The sequence below is a fragment of the Chelmon rostratus genome, chromosome 22, assembly GCF_017976325.1.
Source record: "Chelmon rostratus isolate fCheRos1 chromosome 22, fCheRos1.pri, whole genome shotgun sequence".
Lineage (NCBI taxonomy): Eukaryota > Metazoa > Chordata > Actinopteri > Chaetodontiformes > Chaetodontidae > Chelmon > Chelmon rostratus.
In genome coordinates, this window is record NC_055679.1 from 3,909,031 (window position 1) to 3,932,850 (window position 23,820).

The window sequence follows — 23,820 nt, forward strand, 5'->3', positions numbered from 1 at the left end:
ATTGCATCTGCAAGACTAATGAAACATGATGAGAGATTCTCAGCTCCAATCACAAAAGGAAATGAAATGGCTAGAGACAGTTCTTTGATTGGCAAGCATCACCACAAAGCACACCACACTGCCAGCAGACAAACAAAAACTGAGTCATCAGCCATCCCTGTGAGGCTGTTTTCTATGAGACACAGCCTCTAACAGCCCAAATCCAGAATATGCTAAAGCAACGCAAGAGTAGGCACAATCGTCTCTGCAGACTCCCGCCGATGTGGACATAAAAAACAGGGAGATGGATGTAAAAAGTAATCGAAGGTAAAAAACAAAACAAAAGCAAAGTGAATAAGTGCAGCCCGCCTGCACCAGCTGTCTCCTGCAGTCTCTCTAAAAGCTGGTGCCTGTTAGCGGAGCGTCTAAAATAAGGATGAATGGAGCCGAGGCTGGGAGCAGACTGGGAGAAAAACAACATGACTCACTATGTCTCGCGGCTCCAGTTATTTGTTTTGCTGGAGGAGGTTCTAGTTTAGAGGGGGAAGAAGTGGGCTTGTGGCCAAGAGGTCATCAGCCGGACCTCATTTCATAACTGCTGTTCAGGTGTCCTCGAGCAAGGCACTTAGCTGACTGAGCTGCTCGTTGGCAAACAGCAGAGGATCGAGGTTTTATAAGGTAGAACAGGTCTGAATCATGGTATGAAAGTGTGGCAGTGTTTGCGCACAGTCAGCCTTTTCCGGATTAATAAAGGTGAAAAGAAGTCATCTGCAAAGGTGGAACAGAGAACATCCTCTCTCAAAGCTCCTGAGGCCGCCAGCTGTCTGCCTCCAGGCTTGTGTCCTTTTCAGCAGGACAAACACAGGAGAGATCACAGAGGTAGGGATTTCACAAATGAACACTTAACTGATTTAATCCGAAAATGTCGTAAAGGATTATCACTGCACTCTCATGGAAGTATCACTGGAGCCCGAGTAAAAATAAGCCGGCTGAGCTGAGATCTGTGCCTTCTCCGTTCATCAGTTTGCACTGGCCTGTTCAGACTGTGACAGCCCGGAAATGGTCATCTGTTTTATTCTCGAGGTGCAGCGAGAGAGTGCTTTAAGCAAGGAGTCACAAGCAAACATCAACATTTAACACACTACCATTTCCTTTTTTGGACTTTTGTACCTTTTTGGCAAAAAGAAAACATTTTTAGAAGAAGGGCTAACACGCAGAGCGCTAAGGTTACAGGGGTACCTGTTGCTGCAGGTTTTGACAGTCCGGTATTTGTTTGATTTGAACCAAGAAAGGGACATGACTTGTGAAGGCCAGACCCCTTCCTTCCTAAAATCTGTAACTGCAGGTGCTGATGATCGAGCAGGTGTTGAAATGACGTGAATGAAACATGAATCAGCACTAACGTTAACAAACTGGACTGCCCTTTCAACGTGGAAGTTAGCCTAACTTGCTAGCTTTCCGAGGGGAAAACAAATTCAACGGCTACCAAACGCTGTGTAATGGAGGTCTTGAGTCACAGTTGATGGCAATAACTGTGCGGCCTTGGAGGGGAGGCGCCTCGCGTCTGTGTTCACAGAATATCTGATGATGAAGGACTCCCTTCAGAAGCTCACCCCAGAGGTTGAGAGCGGTTCTCTTTGTAATGCTTGCCCTCAGATGCCATGAGAAACTCCCTCCCAGAGGCTACAAACTTTTCTGTCATTCCAACTAAATGTCCACAAAGACGACTATCCTCGTTTGAAAACTGGAAAACTATGTGCAATAGCTGCAAAAAGTGAAGAGAATTCAAATTTAAGTTTTAATGCTTTGCTGTTACTTCCACGTGTGTTGAACAGCAACAAATAAAGAAAGAAAGAAAGAAAGAAAGTTACACGTTGATTGTGTTCATGGTAGTGATGCATTCAAATGCTTTTTGTTGAAGACAGCAGAGAAACACTGGATGACAGTCATACTATCCATCCTCATCCAAATGCTCTGGATCCATTCTTTGAAAGCTAAGACTGAGCAGGCTCAAATCAGCTGAGTCCAAACAAGCTTACAGGGCACTGATCATGAGAACTCGTCGTTTGTGTTTGAATGCAGTTACAATGATACACACGGTCAACCATGCATCTGAACAAAACCTATGAGTTAACCATCACACTTTCTTCACAGCTCATCAGTGCGAACACTTTGAATGAGTAACTCTGCTCACTTTTTACACCCACTACTACAGAGACACAAGTCAATCACAAGGTGAAACTACAGGGTCTACTAGCGGGCCCGCAACACTTCCCAGCATGGAGATCTACAAAATGCTGTCTCCACACCATCATACACCCACCTGGCAGCGAGATGGGTGACAGCTCATTATAGCCCCCGAAGGAGGCATTGCGGATGAGTTTGCGTCCGTCCGGGTGCGGAGGTCGGAGTGACGCTGTCCCGCCGCACGTCGAGAAACGCCGGCGACTCAGGATGCCCTCCTCCTTCATCATTGGGACGGCGGGAGCTCCCTCGGCGCGTGGCAGGAGGGGAAGGAGGGGTCGGGGGGTGGTAAGGAAACTCAAGGGTAGAAGGACGAGGGGGGTCGGCAAGTAGTCTGATCCGTCCCACGCAGCTACTGAGCCAAGCGCAATAAACCAGCCAATACACACACACACACACACACACACACACACACACACACACAGAGTAGCTCAGACACCAGGCGCTGAACCGGTGCAGTATGCTGCTTTCCTCTACGCTTCCTTCAGCCGACTGCTCCCTGCCTCTCTCACACACTCTCGCTCTCTGCTCCGCGAGTGTGTATGAAAGCAGCAGCCCGCAAGTACTTAATAACGAATAAGCCGAGCCCCTCCTACTCCCTCTCCTCTGGACGGGTAGGAGAGCTGCATCTTAGCTTGGAAATAGCCCTCATGTTGCACATCTCATCTTTCTTTTCTGCACAATCTCTCGCCGCATTTTTAATTCGCGATTTCAGATTCAAAGGGACACTTCACCGCTTTTCGGCCATATTTCAAAGGATTAGTCATTCGGGTGGAAAGTCTGTGACGTCTGCGACACTTGTTAACATTTTCTAAATATTGCTCCGGGCAAATTTAGTCTCACCATCCACTCTTATGACATCAGTGGATGGTGGAAGAAACACAGCGAGGATGCGGTTAAGATTAGTGTCTTTTTCTTCTCTCACAACAGATATGGATATTAAAAAAACATTCCAAAATTCCAAATTTTCACATATATAACATTTGTCATTCGTCAGAAACTACACAGATCTGTATGAGCCACAGAGCACAGATGCAACAAGCAGAGGCATAAGTAAGGGTATCCCTGCCTTCCAGCTGGAGGCTGACACAGCCAGGTAGCAGCTAGCAACCAGAAGCATCAGTGCCAACAGCTACGGTGGCATCAGCAGAGCCACTGGGAGTAATTAAAAAATTAAAATAAAAAAGCAGAGCTGGAAAATAACATTTTAATCCAGGTGCCCACAAACGCATCACTAACCTGGAGAGAGTTGTTTTTTTCTGATGCTGCAGTATTAAGGCATTCTTTACTTTGGGAGCAGCAGTTGAGAAAGCTAATGAAGCTGATGAAGAGCATGTGATATGAATGAAAGCTCTGGAACAGCTATAATTGGAGCTTGTGGCTGGATTGTTTTCAGCGGTCTCCTGAATGTTTTGTACATCACTCTTAGATATAGGCTTTGTTAAATGAGATTTGTTAGACGCTGAGCTTGACGAGTTGATCCCAATGTAGACCCAAACCTGAACTCAGCCCTGTCCAACGCTGCAACACAGCTGGCTTTCTGTAAGAGGACAAGCTCACAGGCTGGCAAATGTGCAATGCAATACATGCTGGTGCATGTAAGCACTCTGCTTTAAGCTCTGTACAGAGGAACACTTATATTTCCATTAATATGAAAGGCTCTAAGAGGTTGCTGTGTTAATGGCCCACACAGACTGCAAGTTATTAATGAATATACACATTAACAGCCATGAAATGTCCCTTTAAGGCACTGCGTGGACATGCTCTCCCTCCTCCTAATAACACTATTCTCTTGTCCTCACCACTCAGGTCATGCAGCTAGTAAACTGTGAGGGCTATGCATCAGACTGCACACACACACAAGCACATACAACCACAAAACATGAGCTCTGTTGAGGACAGAAAGAAGCTTTTTATCACACCAGTGCTCAGCTGAATGCCAACTGCTTTCAATAAGTTTATTTCCTATTTACAAGGTTCAGCTTTTGCAGAATCAGAATTCGAATTACCGTGGAAAAGGCTCCGCTGTGGTGGTGGTGATCACTGAAGCATATTTTGACATGTTTCAGATCAGATGCCCTTCAGAAATTGAGTATTGCTGTAAGTGGCCATGCTATGTTGTTTCTTTCCGTGAAAGATAATTAAGGTCATCAGGATGGTTCATACCAAGTGACAGGAATGTGTGCCATGGAAAAGGATTCTGGAAGGGCACCAGTGGCTACTGATCTCTGCTGAAATGCCTGCAATGGCACTGGGGTTTATCTTTGAAACCCAATCTGCGAGGCACCTTTCCCGCTGTTGACCCTTCCACAGTCCAATGGCACCTTCCTTTTAGCTGACCTGTCCCCTTCTACTTGTATTTTACTCATATTAGCCTCTCAAAGAACTTTTACAGTTCTGCCGGCATCATACCAAACCTTGCTGCCAACTATCCCTGGAGACATTTCATCCAAGCTTGGAGAGTTAAACAGTTGAATCCTGAAGTGTCCCTGAGCTAGCTGATGAATCTTAAAACTGATAAATCTGCAGCTCTGCCTGCCTGACTCAAATGTGCTTCAATTAACACAGGTAATTAGGATGTTGTGGATGTAGAATTCAGATCCCAGACCTAATTAACCTCCCTGCAGAGGAAAACTCCACTTCTGCTGGTCCAATGGTATTTGAGCAGCATTGTGAGAAATAACTGCTAAGTATAGTCATCATCTGGGTCATTTTTCAAGTTATTTCCACTAAAGCTAGGAGTGACTCTTGTTAATGAGCGCTGATTCTGGCAAATTCTAACCTCACCACATTTGCTGAATGAACAAATGGAGCCAATTCACAGTCAAGCATGGCTTTAACCAGCTGTAAACTTTCTGTCTCCTTTCAATCTGTCTGGCAAATATGCTTCACATTTTGTTCAAACAGGCCTTAATGAAATATTTTATACAACCACAAATCTTCTTCAGCTTTTACCCATCCTTTTATCCAGTATTTTCTGTCACAGGCACGTGCAGAACTATTAGGCATACAAATATGAGCACTGTTTGGATATGAGCTCAGATGTGCTCATGCTAATTTGTGCTAATTAGCAAATGTTACCATGATACCAAGCTGAATTAAGGTGGTGAACATGACAAACATTACACCTGCCGTGCTAGCATTGTCACTTTGAGCATCCTGATGTTAGCATTTAGCTAAAAGCAGTCTCACAGGCCCTGCTGGCATTGCTGGAGACTCTCAGTCTTATTTATCCACCAGACTCGCTATAAACTAAATAAATTACAGCACGTTACCTCAGCCAAATGTGGATTCTCTTAAGATAACATCAGATACAGTATGTGATGGCTGAGAATGAAGCAAAGCCTTCTGAGCTAGTAATTTGTTGTATAGGACAATAATCTTGCTATGTTGTCATTCATAACATTTATAGTGAATAAAATACTTTTATAGGACAGTGAAGCACAAAGAAACTGCCTCAGAGGTCCCATGTCAGGCAAAAAAAACCCCACACATGATTACACTGCAAACTATGACACAGTAACCCCACAAGCTGCAATATATATCTGATACCATGCAGTGCAAGTGATACACAATCTGCGGACAGTAGGTCACATGCAGACAGACACATCTAGTCTTACATAAAGGCTCCAAGGAGACCCTGTAAGCCTGGGATTAGCTCTGCAACAAAGAGGCTTTTTGAACACTGGCCTCCAGGCATCTTCTGCTGTGTTCCTCTCCTCCAAGTCTCACCGGTGGAAGAACGGTCAGGCACTTTGCAGAACAGAAGAGCCTTTGCTCTTGTTCCTGCCCATATGACAGCCCGGCTGAGCAAAAGGCCACTTTTGCGGTGTGATCTTCGTTCCGTCCTCACGAGACGCACCTCACACAGACAACGCACTCACACGAAAGTACAACACAGGGAGCGCAGATCGGGAATCATCACGTGGTGGGGGAGGAGGCGAGGAGGGATTTCGTGTGAGCAGGTACAACTGAGACAACAGAGATGTCAAGCTGTTGCTCCCGCTGAAACGCTAGCAAGCACCTTGTCAGCTGATACTACTTCATACTATACCTGCTTTCCTTTAGGCTAAAACTGAAGAGCCCCAAGGTCAAGTGCTGACAGGACTCTGATCGCCCAAATCATGCTAAAATCCCTCCCGCTTCAGATCCGGGTTGTGTCAGTCCAGGCAAGCCTCTGGCCGGCTGAGCGGAGCTCAGGCCCCAAGGCCGAGATATTCTCCATCATCTCCTTCCTGTCCTCCTTCACTTCCACAGACACAGACATTATCTCCAGCACATATCCCCGCTGTCAAGCCTCGTCCCTCTTAGCGCTCAGGCTTCCCGGGGCTCAGCAACTCATTGGATGAGAGCGTGGGCGGAAGAAGAAATGCTGGATTGGCAGTGGCTGAGGGTGAAGATAAGACCAGCCCCCTCCATGCTGTTAACCCCGTCTGACGGAGCGTAATCCCTGTGGCTGAGCTTAAATCCACGCTGACCCTACCTGCTCTCTCGCTCTTGCACTCCCTTGCTTTCCATCTCAACTCACTCCCCTTCGTTTTGTTATTCCGCGTCCCTCCATCTCCTCTCCGTGTGCTTGTTTTCAACCTCTTCCTCGACTTTCTCACTATCTTACCCTCCTCATTACATCATTCTCTCCCCGCTGCATCATTCTCATTCTCCACCTCTCTCTCTCTCGCTCTCCAGCACAGGCAGCATTTTCCCTTTACCTGGAAAGAGGACAGCAAGTCAGGAGAGGCAGTTAAAGCGAGAGCGACTTCAAAGCCGATTGAGGAAGCCTTGTCAAACGACCTCCTGGGTTTATTTTTGTTCTTGGTGAGTCATAAAGAAAAGCAGGCGCACTTGGCAGCCACACCGCAGACGCCACAGTTTGTCTGTGCATATGTCATGTTGCAACAAAACTCAGATTCAACTGAATAATCCAAACAACATTATGAGAGCGGTCTGAGTCATACACTAATAACGCACAACATTTTACTATAAATAACAGCTTTGCTACTCTCTATTAGAGTGCGACTGATACAGTTTTTTTTAGGCCAATGACTAATAATTCAAACAATGATGTGTAGGAGCTCAAACTTTTGAGGAAAAAGATGTTACTTATGAAACACCAAGAGCTCAAGAATGACTAGTTAAAGGGTAAATGAACAATAATTAGATGTAAACCAGAAGATCGCTTTAAGCAAGTTGTGCTTCTGGCCACAACCCAATCAGTGTTATGAAAAAACAAGTTTTACAGATTTAAATGTTGATGTTTGAATCTGATTATTTGGCAGTAATTCCATTTAAAAACGTCCGCAAATGTGAAACTGGGTTCTATTTGGTTAGGAAGCCCAATTCTCGTGACGTTGTGATTTGCAAGTGAAACAACGCTGAAGGGAATATGAGATTCACGACTGTGTTCTGTGTTTCTTCACATGCAAAAAAACTGAAAGTGATGATGTCAAGTCTAGAGGGTAGAGGAGGAATCTGATTATTGGCCAAATCCGGGGTAAACAAGGGTTTTAGAAAGTGAGCACTGGTCGGTCAGAGACGAGGGACTGCACTCCTGGGGTACAATCAAATGTAATTATGTTCCAGCAGAGCTTATGAGAATCATCCTCAAGGAATCAGGCTCGTCGTGTGCTGAGCACCGTCAAGTTCCTAAAGTGAGCTCTGGAAAATAACTAGGAAAAAAAGACAAAATCAAGATCTTCCCCATCCATCTTTACACCTCAGCTGCGAATTTTCGCACAACTCCTACAACCTTCGCCTCAATTCAGAAATAGCTATGTTGACGCAACAGTCGTCACCTTGTGACTCCGGAGTCGGTGCCTCTCAGTGAAATAGGCTGAGCCCCGCATTAAGCATTTCAGTAATGCACGACTGCAGACTGGTCAAGAAAAGCAAATCAAGGCATACAGCGTCATCACTTTGACGCAAGACCAAAGGCTAGCTGCAGAAAAATCTGTTGCCATGGATACTCTTTTTTTTTTTTTTTTTGGGCTGCAGGGAGTCGAGGGTCAGAAAAAAAGCGATCATGCTTTCTTCCTGACTTGCTTCACAGCTGCAGTTATGTTTGGAGGGCGGTGTTGCTGGACAGACAATAGCCGCTGCTGCTGCATCTCGCTTACAAATGAGGAAGAACACTGAAGGTCTTCCGACTACTGTGTCTGCGTACAGTGCATGGAGACGCGTCTTATTCTTGATAAATGACTGCACACACAGGCAGAGATTTGATGCAATATATGAGCCAAAGCTGGACAGCAGTGAAGCAGAACAAGCCTTTATAGAAGCTATCACAAGCGGTTGTTGATGTTGTACGCACTGCCCATCACACGTGTCACACACTCACTCTCAGGGTCACGTGTGACACATGTGATACAGAGTCAAAGAGTGTATTTATGTTGTACATAAATATATTTATTTATGGTATTTGTTTCTATGTTGTGCTTACTCCCTCTTGTGGTAAGAAGTTGGCTTACAGGCCTCTTTGAAGAGTGGAAAAAAGGTGCTGTTATCTCAAATGTATGAATGCAAATGGATTCAACTTGCTGCGACAATAAATGATGGAATGCTAGAGCTACTCAAAGATTTCAAATCAAATCTAAAAGCAATCATCGAGCGTTGAGGAGTCGCATGTTTGAAATGACACCCTGATTCCTGGATCATGCATATGCAGGTTTTAGATGTGAATTAGTGTGCAAGTGCAAACTTGCAACTTTCCCATGGTTCATCAAATCCAGGAGCCGAGACATGCACTCAGAGTTTCATATCAACCTTTCAAGTGAAACCTGTGATACTGGCAGACTGTGAAACTGCAGGAAACCAGCTCAGTAGCAGCCAAACTCTGTTACTCTAATCTAATGTAAGATGTGTGCGAAATAAGATTCTTGTCCTGCCCATCACAGGAATTAGTATTCTCTATTCCCAAATACATCAAAGTATTGCAGTTGCAGCAGAGAATCCACAAGAGGGCCCTGTAACATAAGAACACAGCACAGGCAGTATGACGGGTGATGTAAGACCCCAGTCAAATCTACCCTTGAGCTTATTTCTGGACAGTTATACTATTCATCGTCTATTTGATTTGTTTCTAATCTGTGCTTGAGGGATTTTCACTAGCATGAATATCATTAGACCACAGTGAGTGCCAATAAAACACAATGAGTTGATTTCCAACGGCACAGTCAGATTTTGATGCTTCCGCTTGAAATGGCCAGGCTGAAGGGTGGAAGGCTACAAGCTTTTACAGAGCAACATCAAGAGAGTGAGGATCGGGCAGCTAACATAGTCTGGCTTTTATGATGTGCCACAAAGCACAGCTGCTGATTTGCATTTATTTATTTTTGACTCAGAGCACAACAGGAGAAGATATAAACCTGATCATCCCACAGGTGTGTGGCAATGAGCAGCCTGAGTTCCACTCATCCAGCGTGAGTCATTTCTCCACCAGGAGTGTGTGGTACAGGTAAAGGCTACACACCACACCGACAGCTGGCCTGGGGCTACAAATCACCGGTGCACATTTAATGGTCTTAAAGGGTTATCTTAAATCTCGAAAAGAAATAAACCAAAGAAAAGAAAGACAAAGACAGGAGGATTATAGGAGTTAAGAGGCTCAGGATATATGTACTGCAGGTCTGTGTTCAGTAAGTGTGCCAGTAAGTGTGTGTTTGTAGACCAAGTAGGACTGAAGCAACAAAACCGCTGACTGCACTGAGCAAGAACGCCTTTCATGATTTATGAATGTGTTATTTCTTGCTTCGCTTTAACTTTTTCTGTTTCACATTAATGTGAAAGGTCTGCAGGAAGTGTTGGATTTAATTAACAAAGGAGAAGCAACGGCAAAGTAGAACTATTACTTCTGCCATTATTCTGTGAGCCAGAGAAGTATTTCTGTTAAAAAGCGGAACTAAGAGAGCGTTGAGTATAATATGATAATAAGTTATTGTTTGTATGTAAAAGCAAATGCTGTGGAAACGTCCATTACAATGTGTACACATGGAGGAAGTATTGTCAGTGAACAACAGAAGGGGCGCAAAAGTCTCATTTCTTACAAAAATGTGCTAACAAAACAGGGAAATTAGAAATCCAGGTCTGTCTCTAATTATAAATAAGGTGTTGGTTTTCTTTGTAGTTAAGGCAAAAAACCCTTGACAGTTGTTTTTGCTATGTAAATTGTTTGTTTTTTTTTGTTTAAATACACCATCTTCCTGAATCCCCTAATTTATTTGTCAAAAACCGTCAGAAAGTACAAATCCTGTTTGAAAAGGGTGTCAGCTGTGGGAACATTTTCATCCACAAGGAATCTGTGGAGCTCGATGTTACACTGCACAGACCAAAGCTGAACTACAACACGAGTTTAAGTCAGAAATTTCAAGCAAACGGTGCAGCGCAAAGGAAGTGCGTATGTTACCGTGGCTGTAGCTGACCCCCGGGCTGAGGGTAGAAGGGGTGGCGATGTGCTCCCTGTTGGGCGTCTGGAGGCCTGCCTCCTTCTCCCTCTCCTTGTCCCGCTCCTTCACCTGGCGCTGGCTCATCCTGCCTGGGGTCAGAAGGACGGTTTCATCACCGCACACTACGGCAGCTGCAGGCGGAGAGAAAGAGAGCGGGACAGGAGATGAGAAGGAAGGACATGAGAGACGCGCTGCCATCTTACTTCAGATCACAGATCGTCTACATACAGCACTCCTGTGGAGCTTGACAGTCAAAAGGTTCACGAGTGCTGATAACCTCAACATGTGTCCTTGTCTGTCATCCCTCCACCTTATTTACATGGTGCCAGTGAAGCGAGTATGCATGTTATTCCTAGGCAACAGGAGCAGCTTCGGTTGGCAGAGCATCAAAACAAATGCATGTAATTAAAAAACGAGTTTTATCCGTCTTGAACCGGACACTCCCTAATGTTGTTATACGCCGGCTTCTTATTAGCGTCATATAAAATGCAACACAGCTCACACTTGACGATGAGATTTTTAGATGATTTCTGACGTGAAACGTAATGGGTTTATCGAGTTGAGACACATTTAGAACATAAAACGTTTCCCCCGAGTGAAGACAGGTTAGATATTATGTGGGGCTGAAACAGGAGCGCTCTGCTCGAGCCAAAATATCGCCTCATTAGCTGGCTTCTTTTTAAGATAAACTGTGGGAATCCACTGGTTTTTAGCGTTTTTCAGATTAATTGATGTCTTTTGATTCAGGGGGGGAATGAGGCAGCCAGCATGAGTTTGAAGGTCCTCTTCGGGTGACCTTCCTTCCACATTCCTCACATTCTGAAGGTTATCCTGAACATTCCTGTCATTGTACTGATCCTTACAGTGATTGCACTGTGACCTGTTGGCCTTCAAATGCACCTTCAGTGTTACATATTTTTTTATTCTCATTAACCAGCTGGAAGTCAGCCTCCTCCTCAAACGTGGCCAACGGAAACTACTGAAATCTCGTTGTCAAATGCATGCATTTGCAAGACACTGTAGATCTATGTAAAAGAAATTGTGCAAAACCTAGCACACCAAAATAGGATTATTATGGTCAATTAAGTCCTCCTCATTTTCACAAATATGTAATGTAATTTGCTGAAAAGTTATTTGAATTGTTAGCTCGATTAAAAATTCAGCAGGGGTGCAACTTTTAACTTTAATGTAGCGAATTGTGAGCCTCGAAACCATCCACTGGGCTGTGTCGTCAAGCTACTGCACAGAACAGGTAGGTTATGCACACTGGTATGCACACGCACAAACACATATGGTGACAACGATAACACAGTATATAATCCGGGTCGCAGCCCAGTGATGTCAGTGCCTGTCTGTCCTATCAGACAGCAGCGTCTGTCCCGCAGCTGAGCTGTTGTGGACGTGTACTCTACATTTACATGGTATGGGCACACCACACATACACGCTGACACTGACGCTGTAGCTCATGAAGAACCACAGAGACGAGGCGTGAGTTTAAAGGTTTGAATCTGGCAACAGCAGAGAGAAACCAGGTGGTAAAAACGCTCGAGAAGCTGCAGACAGACAGCCGATACAGCTTGTAAAACCTGCAAGTACAAAGAAAGCCCCTAGCGAAATTAATGTCAAAGAGACATTATGCAAATTCTGCCCCATGACAAACTGCAGTTAATGGTTTATTAATGAGAGTGGACCACTGCTAATAAACAAAGGTGCTGGCAGAGCAATCAGAATAACTTTTAGGAGCCTAAGAACAGTTAAAGTACACAAAAACACATTTTTACAAGAATATTTGTCAGAGAAAATAGTCTAACATGGGCCCATTACTATTAGCTTTTTGCCCCACTTGAAACACACACACACACTCCCTTATGTTCTGTCTACCCCTAAATACCAGCCCTGGCCCGTCCCATGTCTGTGTGCACTGCCCTTAGCCCTTCTTCTGAAAGGTCACTGGCTTACCGGAGGTGGCATGGTGCTCTCTCAACTCTGCATGGTGCTAGCAGGGGAAAGGGTGGAGGCAGAAAAAGAAAAGCACAAGAGGGAGAAAAAAGTGATAACAAGAGGACAAGGAACAGAGAGCGAGAGGGATTGAAAAAAGTGTGCCAGAGATTTTGGATAAAGATTAAAAGGAGGGGAGGGGGAGACGGGCGTCCACCGCGTGTTGTTGACCAGATGTTGGCGGTGGTGGGTTTGCGTGCAGCGGGATGTGCGATAGTGGGCGGCATCGGCAACAGCAGCAGCAGTGGAAGAAGCCGCAGCCACACAGGACGACAAATAATCAAAAACAGAGGAGACAAGAGACAGAAAAAAGAAAAATAAACACACATTAGTTTAACCAAAATGTTAACCGAAGACATAACTTGACACAAAACTGGCAACAGATCGGAGCAATGGCAGAGATAAGACGGTGGATTGGATGATGCATGAGGATTGACTGAAATGACATTACCACACTAAACACACACACACACACACTTGAACTAATTTACAAGAGCAAATCCTTGTATCTCCACTGACGAGACAATTACTGTAGCATCGATCCATAATAACTAAAGCAGCAGGCATCTATGGTGTGCAATTGCCTCTCATTATGAGACGGAAGGTGCAGATTGAAACACTATTTTCATTACTGAATAATCTGCTGATTCCCTTTTCAATTAATCATTTAGTCTATAAATGTCCAAAAAAATTAAACAAGACTTACAATCTGCAGTCTCTTTACTTTGGCACAGTGGCACTTTGAGCTAAATACTGACAAGCACTGGAACATTCCCACAATGACGATGCTAATATGCTGGCGTTCACAGCAGCAGGTATAACATAAACCATGTTAAACATTTTATTTTGGCGTGTTAGCATGCTAACAATCACCAGTTCGCTAGGTCACTGCGCAAATCCCTACCGCTGTCATTAGTTGTCCAGGTGTTTGTTAGCAAACCGGAGATTTTGACTCATTAAAAATGTGAAATGAAGGGATCACAAGTTATTACGATTCATCCTAAAAGTGGCATGAATGTGTGTACAAAATTTCATTAAGATCCATTCAATAGCTGTTGAGACATTTCATTCTAAACCACAAATTTCGACATCTTGGCGGCACTAGAAGAAATATCAGGGGACATTTGCAACTTATTCTACTTTTTATCATACATACACACACATATATACATATGTAACATAAATGTATTGATATTTAGATTGAAGATTGTGTGCACCTATCATATTCCATCTCATAATTAATTTACAGTTTGCTGTAATCCCAGTGCCATCTAAAACTGCATTCAGTTTAACCCTCAGAGCAGCAGCAGCAGCTCTTACTGGTCAGATGTTGAGTGCTGGCCCGCACACAAGTCTGTTCCTGTGCACAGCAGAGGGCGGAGGCACTTCACAGCTGGCCAAAAAAGAATCCAATCACATTTGCTACCCGCTCAGGACACTACCAATCATCTCTCAGACACACAAAATGTCAACACATCGCAGGACTCTCCTAATCCCTCCATCCCAACGAGGATGGACGAAGGAGGGTGCAGCTCTCATAAAGGTTTACGTGGAACGGCTCATTTAATAAGATCCCGATTAACTCATGATGCCAATCCGTGCTGCTGCCGGATATCGTAGTGAACTGACGTCACAGTCATACCTGGAACAGCGCCGGATTGCACTGATCTGCATGCAGACCAAACACTACCACAGGCAGCTCAGTAAGGAGAAAGATAAAGAAAACAATGCAACTGATTGGATAGTGCTCAGTTAATCAGGAAGGGGAAATCAAATTGCAACGTTCTGATTGGTTCGAAACCTTGGAGCCACTGTCTGAGAGGATAGACAACACTAAGAACTGCTTACAACAATAAGGCGAACGGATTAGGAAACTGTCACTGGGCATCAGAGGTCAATTAACAAGGCTTTGTGGAGAGGCATCAACACAGTAGCTTTCTCTTTCAGTCTTGGCTCAGCTCATATTCTCGCAGTGGGAAAGCACAGTTACACTTAAGCCGCTCCCTCTGGGTTGCAAAACACTGACCTCCAGTCACCGGGGCACGGAGGTTAGAGGAGTTTGTGACTGGAAGTCTGGAAGGATTCCTAGATAGTTCTTCCTAAATAGTCCAAAGACTCTTTTTTTTCCCCTCATGCGTACAATAATGCCACCATCAATTATCAAAGACTAAATCTGATCTCCAAACTAGAGGTGCTGTTCGGCAAACTCATGGCAGCTGTCGGCAGGTTCCTTGACTGATAGACTGAACCTGGCGTGGTTGCTCTTTATAATAGCCTCACCTGATGATTAGCGTTGATTAATGATGCAGATGAGTGCGTGGGGAAGAGACTGACAGAGAGACAAAGTGAAGGGCTATGAATAATAAGTGTCACCGATACAAAATAGAAATTGTGACAGGCAGCCCGAGAAGAGTTTTACTGGCGCGGTGTAATGAGAGGCACAGTTGGATCGCTACATGTGGCAGGTCTGAATTAGCATTTGAAAAGCTTCCTTGACTATAAATTGACAATCAAGCTGCAGAGGCTGGTGGGTGACTTGACTGCAGGGGTGGGGGTGTGGATCTAAATGGATGACGGAGCAATAATAGGTCCCCCTGAATCCTACACACAGGCCCTTAAACAAATGTACTGAGAGCAGCCTCCCACATGCTCTTTGCACTAACTCTGGTACGAAGGTGGCTTCCAGCAGGAGCAGCCTGAGCTGTGAGGTCTTTGAGCCGTATGAAGCACTGACTGCAACAGGAAAACAAAACTAAATGTTACGTTTGCTGGTGTGGCTGAACAGTCGTCGACTGAACTCCACCCTTCAAATCCAGTGAACTTGCGTATGCTTTTAAGCAATGTTTTACAGTGCAGAATTAAACCATCCTCTACATTTTATTAAACCGGTTTAAATGCAGGAAAATGCACCCTTGAGAAATTGATTCACTTGCATTTAGCGGATGATCTAGAGTTGAATGGAAAATATGACGCCGCCCGGACAGTTTTCATTGAATCTGTTACATTACGGCTACATTTTATTCACCGGTTTTCCATTAAAATGTGACAATAATATCACCACTAACCTCAATATCCTCAGTCATTTTAAAAAGCTCTTTCGAAGCTGTGCTGTGTGACCAGTGAAGCAGACACACACATACACACACACACACACACACACACACACAGCAGGTCTGATCACAGACACTGGGAAAGATGACAGCTGGCAATAGCGTTAGCCTTTCACAAAATCTTTCCACATCTGCCTTCATACATTCTTTTTTTAGACTGCAGTTGGACTTTTAGCACCTGCAGGTAGCATGAGTCAGCTTCCATTCAAGCATAAACCAAACAGCACATTTCAGATAAACCAGAGGAGCTGAAGAATCGATGACACCAGGATATGCATGTATGACCGTCGTACTCAGTAGTAATGTCAACTGAAATCGCAGAAGACAGGGCTGGACGCGGCAGGTAATGCTGCAGTACAGGACGGTGAGCAGCCCTCTGCCTGATGTGTTTGGTTAGGGCGAAGTCACAGGATGTGACTCAAAGCAAACAGACTCACAGCGACTGCTCACACGCATTCAGATCTGAACGTAGTCTGCTCTACTATGCAGGACAAAACCTAATAGATATGTCATTTAAGGCCCATAATTTGACACTGGCTACAAATGTATTCATAAGAGCTTTATTGCATCGCCTCTCTACCTCAAAACAGACCAAAGGCTGTCATCATCTCAAGGTGTAGCGTGGTAGTTCAGTTGTCCTTCAGACAGAAAACAGAAAAAGCTGTATTTTAAGACAAGGTGACATTTTGCTGTCTGAGTTTGGGGGGGGGGGGGGTGCAGCCAACAGCTTGCAGTGATGACGAGGAGAGTGGAGAAAATGCTCCAGTTGGTGTGCCGTATGATTGAGAGCCATATGCTGTCAATCAGTGTGGCAGAGGGCGAGGGATTCAAAGAGCTAGCTCAGTACCTTGAGGCCCAGCGTGTTACGCCATCCACAGCTACAGTGACTAAACACGCTGAAAAACACTCTGAGGAGAACAAAGATGAGCTAAAAGTCAAGGTAGCTCTGACCACAGACCGCTGGCCAGCTCTCACAAACACATCCACATCACAATTACTGTCACTGCAGCAACGCAGACTGGGAGCAGGACTCCCATTACCTGGTAATTACTGATTTTTACTTGGAAAAATCTGTTGAAGTCCAACATATTTCAATCCCTACAGGCATAATGTCGAGAGAAAATAATATAATCCATAAACAAGGGTTACGTTTGACTGGAATATCTCCTATTTGTCCAGGACCCTGAAATCTTCCAGGATGAGAAGGGAGATGCAGTCCAGCGTGCTCCTCAGCACAAAATTAACCAGCTAATGGCTGTCGGGCTGTGGGCTTTTTTTTTTTTAATCTTTATTTTGTCTGTATAAATAGCAATTTCATTCTAACAACATAACACAATACTCCAGACAGCTGGGAACATGCTAGTGCTGGTCAGTCAAAATAGCTTCTGGAGCTTCCTCCTCTTCTCTTTGTACTATGCTTTTGGCCTCAGGATTATACATCATTTAATTCAATAAAGGGCTTAAATGAAGAGGGGAAAGAGCGTAGCTGCTGCTTGGTCGTGACTGGGACAGTAATTTCACCCATCTTATTCAAAATCTTCGAAGGACGTGATGCTTCCATATTCATTCCCACACTTCTGTATAAATTCTCCACCTTGCAGTCCCACCTCCTACCTGCACAAGTTTAGTTTAAGGATTCATCATTTGAGTTAGCCTTTAATCAACCCACAGCCAAACTGTCTGTCTATCTAAACTATCTATTACTACAAAAATGATGCACTTTAAATGGCACACTGATCAAATATCCATATATATATACATATAGTATGTGTGTATACATTAGTTTCATTTCTATACTGCAACACACTAAGCAAAATTACCCCCATCTCCTTCAAAGCTTCCAAGCGTTAAGCACAGCACATTCTCTCTGCCCCTGAAAAGATGTAGAGTGCTTGCGCAGGATAAAATGCCATGACATATTACATAATGTTTAAACATCACTCGCAGCAGATTCCTGACCCAGTTTCTTTTTAGTAGCAGGGAAAGAAGAGATAACAACAGCAGCCCCCCCCCCCATTTTTTTTATATCTGAAGGGCACCTTTTGCCCTTTAATTAAGCTCAGAATCAAAACACATTTTAATGCTGGTCTAATACAGAATGGGCCATCATGTGTATTCAAGCTACAAGTATCTGATTCAAACAAGTCTTCCAACCCAGTCTGTGTGGAAGTTGTTGTCGAGGTCATGAATACATTTTGCCATGAAAAAAGAGAGTCAAAGAGGAAGAGAGTGACATGTTTCTAGTTGCTAGACTGCTGCTGAATCATCACTGGCAGCCATTTATTTAGCTGACACTAAAGCAGTATATTCTTAGAAATCCAGTGACTGCGTGGTTACAAACATTAATATTTTATTAGCTAGTTTTATAGACGTAGGAAAATGTGAATCATGTTTTCATAACTTCTCTCTCATCATGTTGCTGCAAATACAGACGCGTTACAAATTAAAGGGAAAACCAACACGGTGTTAAAATAAGGTGTAGTGCAATGATCTTCCAGAACAGTTTCATTGATCCACATCATAGATTCTGCAAGTCCCTGAAATCTAGCAGAGAGCTTGTCAACAGTCTTTCAAAAGACCGTTAAGATCCAGTAAACAGTAAAGTTTCAGGATGGAAAACCAAAACAATGAGCTGAAAGACACTAAAACGCCTCTTAAAACTGACAGGAAGTACCCCAATAAGGTTTGTCGCTATGAACAGCGGGTCTGTCATTTGATCCGTCGTTAATATGAATTATAATAAATGAAAGAGCACGCTTGTCTACAGTCAACAAGCGCCCATTCATTGTAGCTAATGTGATATGTGAAGTTCTCTTCAATGTTCGGTCGTATTTTTCTGTCCCTTTGATGCGGCAGCGACCCAATTCCCACCCAGACATCCATGAAAGACAGAAATGCCTCTGAGCTCCTTAAAGTTCGACCGCTGGGTAACAGCTGATTACCTTCTCAGCATGTTTATGTAAAACCGTGACTTGCCGTTGTATTGTTATTGAGGTTGTGCCCCGGCAGTGAATGAACAGTCATTTAGGTGATTAGGGCAGTCTCCCGCCTACCACACACTATAATGAAGTTTCTCACAACAGCTGTTGTGACACTGGATTAATCAGCTGTGTGTATAAAGCCTAGCTAAGAGCTTTGTTGTTTCTGAGGCTAATGACTGGGGCTTATCTGTAGCAATGTTTATATATTAGAAGCAGTAACAGACAAAAATCAATGTACAGTGTCTCGACTACTTCCAAGAGCCGGGGAAGTTTGTTCGTATTCTGAACATTTTGACAACAACCGTTTTGTTTATTCCAGGAAAACCACAGCACATGATGGCATCTCATTTCATTAACTGTGCCTGATCTGTGCCCACCTTAATTAAGCAACCTGATACAAGCTATCTTCCAGAGATGTCCTGATCCAAGGGAGTTTGCCCCAGATGCTGATCTTGTAAGTGGTGATTAACTTTAGTGAAAGGGCTCGTTCTCAGAATCATCATCAGAGTCACGAAGCAACGTGAATCCTAGCCAACCTTATTTCCTGCATGATGCCGAGCGCTAACTGTAAACTCCTGATATCAAAATAAGGCGGATAGGAGCTTCAGCTGGTTACAGCGCCGCAATAAGGAGGCATTCATACTCATCGTCAGGGTTCTGGAAAAGCATGAGAGTAGCCTACAGCACACATGCTACAATAAAACTTGAGTTAAGATGATAGCAAATGAACTGAAAGCTAAAAGTTTCATGTTTCTATTACAAGGGCAATGCTTCTGATTAGTGAGAACTGGCTAAAGCTCTTCTGACATCAAGAATAAAGCATAATCACCCTAAGGAATATCTGCACAAACACTATATTTTATGCAGCTGTTTTACAATCGGACTATTAATTAGCTGCATTAACGAAAATCAACACTTTGTTTTTACCTCGTTTAACCTGTTCAGTTTCAATGCATCAATGCAAAGGAGGTACTAGGTGCAACCAGCAGTGGGCTTTTTTAACTGTCAAACAGGCCACGTTTCGCTGCTGTGCAGCTGCACTAAAGACAGTGCATGTATCAGCATTACCAGCGTGAAGGTGATCAATCTAGCTTGCCCAGATGCTTTGTGGTGGCCACATTTACTGAGGTTTGTCAAACGTTCAGACAAATGACTTTATGTGGTTAACACTCTCTCCAGCAATGCCAGATAAAGCACCAAAGCTATAACCATTTACAGGACACAAGTGGATATAAAGCACTCCATGTTGAAACATTACACAGTTTGTACTACTTTAGTTAAGGTTTAGATGGGTTTATTTGCCAAATGAAACATTAAAGTGATGGAATTGTTATAAAGCACAATGCTAAATGAATAACTTAAGACAAAATACTGGAGGTTTTGATAAAGAAGATAAAACACTAAGACAACTGAGCTGGATAATTAAGAAATGATCACACTTCATTTGCTCTGTCATTTACAACAAAAAGGGCTGTCAAACAGCCCACAGTCACAGAATACAAAAACCTAATTGCATTCATTGAGAAAAAAGGAGCATTGTAGCAAAATTTCATGGTAAAACTGAGGATACTGCACATCTCATCTCTGCAGCACCAAATTTAGAAGCCCATTTCTACTTCTGTTTGTCAGACAGTTCCTCAGTACTGCATTTCACCAACTCCCAAACCATCCTCCTCTGCAGCACTGGCTGAGTGTGAAAACACTCCGTCCGGGCCAGCATGCGGGAGTGTCAGAGTGGCTTTATCCATCAAAGAACTGACACATCTGTCAGCACGAGGTGGGTCCACGGCAGAAGCCCGAGTTCAGGCAGGCAGCGAGCTACTCTATGAGGTGCAGATATTGGGAGCAGTCCACGTGGGGGATAATTTACAGCTGGAGTGGAACCGCAGCATGCACCGTAAATAAAATGTCTGATTATAACGGCCAAGAGAGTGTGGCTAGAGGCGACTCTGGCGGCCAAGATACTGTCCAAAGTAAAACCCGAGCCAAGGTGTTAAACGCTTTTTGTGGTAAGAATGTGAGAGCCAAGATATTGATTAACTTGTAAATTTAATACTTGACAGGTAGGAGCTACAATCTTACGATCTGAACGAGCAGCCTATAAATCTTTTGGTGTTTCATGAGCGAAGCGGAGCTTTTTACCACTGTGTTCAGGAACAGGTGTGATCGCTGAGGGGTCTGACCAGTGTGCTGCCAGACAGAGAGCCCCAAAATACTCCTGTTAACTAGCCTGCTGTTCCATTAAGAAGCTGTGTAGTCCAGTGCAGTGAAAAGCATGTGCTCTGACGAGTTCACACACATGATTGATTGGATAGAATTTGTCACACCTATTGTTTTTTCTTTTTCTTCTATTTAAGGGGTAATCATGTTCTAAGTTCTGGCACTATAGTTCCCATAATTTGGGGCTTTGGGGGATGTAAACAGGGAGAATGTTGCCATTGAGTCAGTTAGCTAGCTGTAGGCTACAACCTGTTTTTTAGCCTATATTGGTTTACATTTTGACAACTTGCCACCATGAAAAGTATGCTGAACTAGCCATTATCAGTCCCTGTTTACAATGTACCCATGGATGCACACACAACTATGACTGGATTACTTTGATTTTTAAGAAGATTTTTAAAAACCTGATGATTCTTGGGCACGTTGTGGAGCGTCTGTTTTCTATGATTTCTAAGTGGATTTTTTTGACATTTATTATGGTCTAACAGAGACAATGATATGCTCAGGAAGCGTAAGTCACACTGAATCTAAAAATATGTGTGTCATGTCTGTGTGTTCGGAGGTGTGACTCAGAGGAGTCAGACTTTTGAGTCAAATTGTTGCAATTCCCTGCCTCTCACCTTGAGCTATGCCACACTGCCCCTGAGAGGTGTGCCTCACAGTTTGACAACCTCTGGTCCAGAGCGATATAATTTTAAAATGAGCATCTCTACTTTAACAGTTGAAGTGCTATGAAGGCAGCATTATACTGTACAGATTTTAAATTTGTGACAAAGTGAGCATTGGTATCAGATTAGTCTTGATATATGCAGATACTATGAGTTTAGGTGTCAAAGTCTTAAAATACTCTCCACTGAGAAAACTGTACCAGTCCATCCTTTTTTATAATTCACACACTTTACAGCTAATGGCTCTAAAAGGGGTCTTTGATATAAAATGTGCTGGGAGGTGCTGAGATACAACGAAATGTTAAGTATCTAACTCCAGATACAGGTGGAGGAACGCAAGGAAATTTGAATCCTTGTATGGCCTGACAGAAAATCCATGAAGAGACGATTCTCAGCAGCAGGGCATTAGAGCAAACAGGAGCAGTCCCGATGGAGCTCGGCTTTTCATCCTCTCTCTCCATCGCTAACTTAAAACCTCATGATGTCACCTCACAGGCGACCAGGGAGCAAGTAGATTAAAAAAAGTACACCTGTTGTTTTTAGGATGGGTAGTCTGTACAATCGTGTCTCGCCCTTGCTTCATCTTTAATGAGGAAGGAGCTGTGGAGGGGGATGACGGTCGCCCTCGCTCAGGCTGCAGGTAGCATTTCATCAGACAGTAGCATTTCAGCAAGGCAGCCTTCAAAACAGGGGAGGCGGGGGGTAGCTGGGTGGGTCCGTGGGCCTCACATAGAGTGGAGTCTCAGTTTCATCATTGCAGGGGGGCTCGGGCTCAGGGACAGCATGGAGGCGACAGGATAAATGTTCTTAAGAGGAACTGCGGTTGCAATATTGAAGCTCTAAAGTGGTTGTGAAGGAGGAATCGGGTTGAATACTGTGCTTCAACTACAGAAAAATGAAGCAAAATGCTATTTTGTGATTACTTTCATTCAAAGCACTTTACAGCAGTGCAGTAAATACATTTACTGAGTGTGTACTAAGTGTGAATGAGCTGTTATAATGCTCAACCCATTGATCAAAGGCGGTGCAGTATGGAGTTTGGCCCAGTCTCAGCACCGCAAAGCTGTGAGCTAGGCCATTAGCCATGTGAAATTTAAACCTCATACCACCATCGAGGACTGGCTCAGCAATGAGGAAATGGAACCACTGACTGATCACAGCTGGATTTGTTTCTTCTTAGGGGATTTTGACCGCTGAAGTGTCCAGCTGAAGAGGTTAAGGTGTTGTATGCAGACCCCTAACAACAACTGTGTTCATCCATCAGCGTTTGAGGCAGAGAGAGCGCTGTTTCCTTGTACGAGCTAACACTAACAAGATCACATATTGGAAGACTTTACACTACAGAATGAATGATTCATCTCTGAATGAGTGCTCACAGCTACAAATGTTTCAAGAATACAATCGGTGCTTTCCTCCTTGGTTGTAAAAAACATGAAAAAACTCACATTCTTACTTGTAACAGAATATTTTTACAAAGGGTCTAAAAACTTCATCCCTTACTCAACAGCAAACATGAACACAATATCAGATTGTACAATGGAATAAAAAAAATGGTGATTAAATGTGATTACAGGGCTGTAGCTAATTTACATGATTCCACATAAGTGTTTTGGTGGTCTGCTGTGCATTCGCCATTTGAGTGCTTGTTCAAAAATGATTCGCTGTCCTGCTGCAGGAAGCAGCATCAAGCTCAACTCCAGACTCTAGCAGCTGTTCCGAATCAGGGGTGTAATGATTTTGAAACAGAGAGCGAAACAGAGATACAAATGTCCTGCCTGGAGTCGCAGTTCTGTCTTCCGTGCCACCAACACACTGCCAACATTGCAGGTGAAGCCCGTCGAGCTCATGACATCACAAAACTCATTTTCACGTCCGTCAGAATGCTCTCAGTGTGTCCACATACTTGCACGGACAGAACAGAAATTTTAGAACATTAATATTTTTAAAACGAAATGACAAGAACTCTATTCCATCCTATTTTCTTTTCCCTGCAGCACCGAAAACATCCCGAACCGTGACCCTAAAACTGAGGTACACACCAATCCGTGAATTACCATTACACCCCCATTCAGAATGAATGAACACAGGCCTCGGCGAGTACTATCAATCTGATTACCCTCACTCCAGCCCAGCTGCCTGCACCCCTGCGCTGCAGCCAAGATTCCTGCCTCTTTTGTGGGG

At 43.9% G+C, this 23,820-nt stretch overlaps 1 protein-coding gene across 6 annotated transcripts in view; it reads right to left on the bottom strand.

Moving 5' to 3' along the window:
- The window catches only part of osbpl8 (oxysterol binding protein-like 8), an 81,068-nt gene that overhangs the window by 25,987 nt on the left and 31,261 nt on the right, over positions 1-23,820 (bottom strand). For 4 of the 6 annotated variants that reach the window (XM_041963774.1, XM_041963771.1, XM_041963772.1 and 1 more), the window contains 2 exons: positions 12,622-12,658; positions 10,622-10,792 (listed from right to left, as the gene is read on the bottom strand). In XM_041963774.1, coding sequence (XP_041819708.1) covers positions 10,622-10,792; positions 12,622-12,658 — 208 coding nt within the window. The remainder of the gene's footprint in view (positions 1-10,621; positions 10,793-12,621; positions 12,659-23,820) is intronic. The other 2 variants (XM_041963775.1, XM_041963776.1) reach the window with 1 other exon arrangement.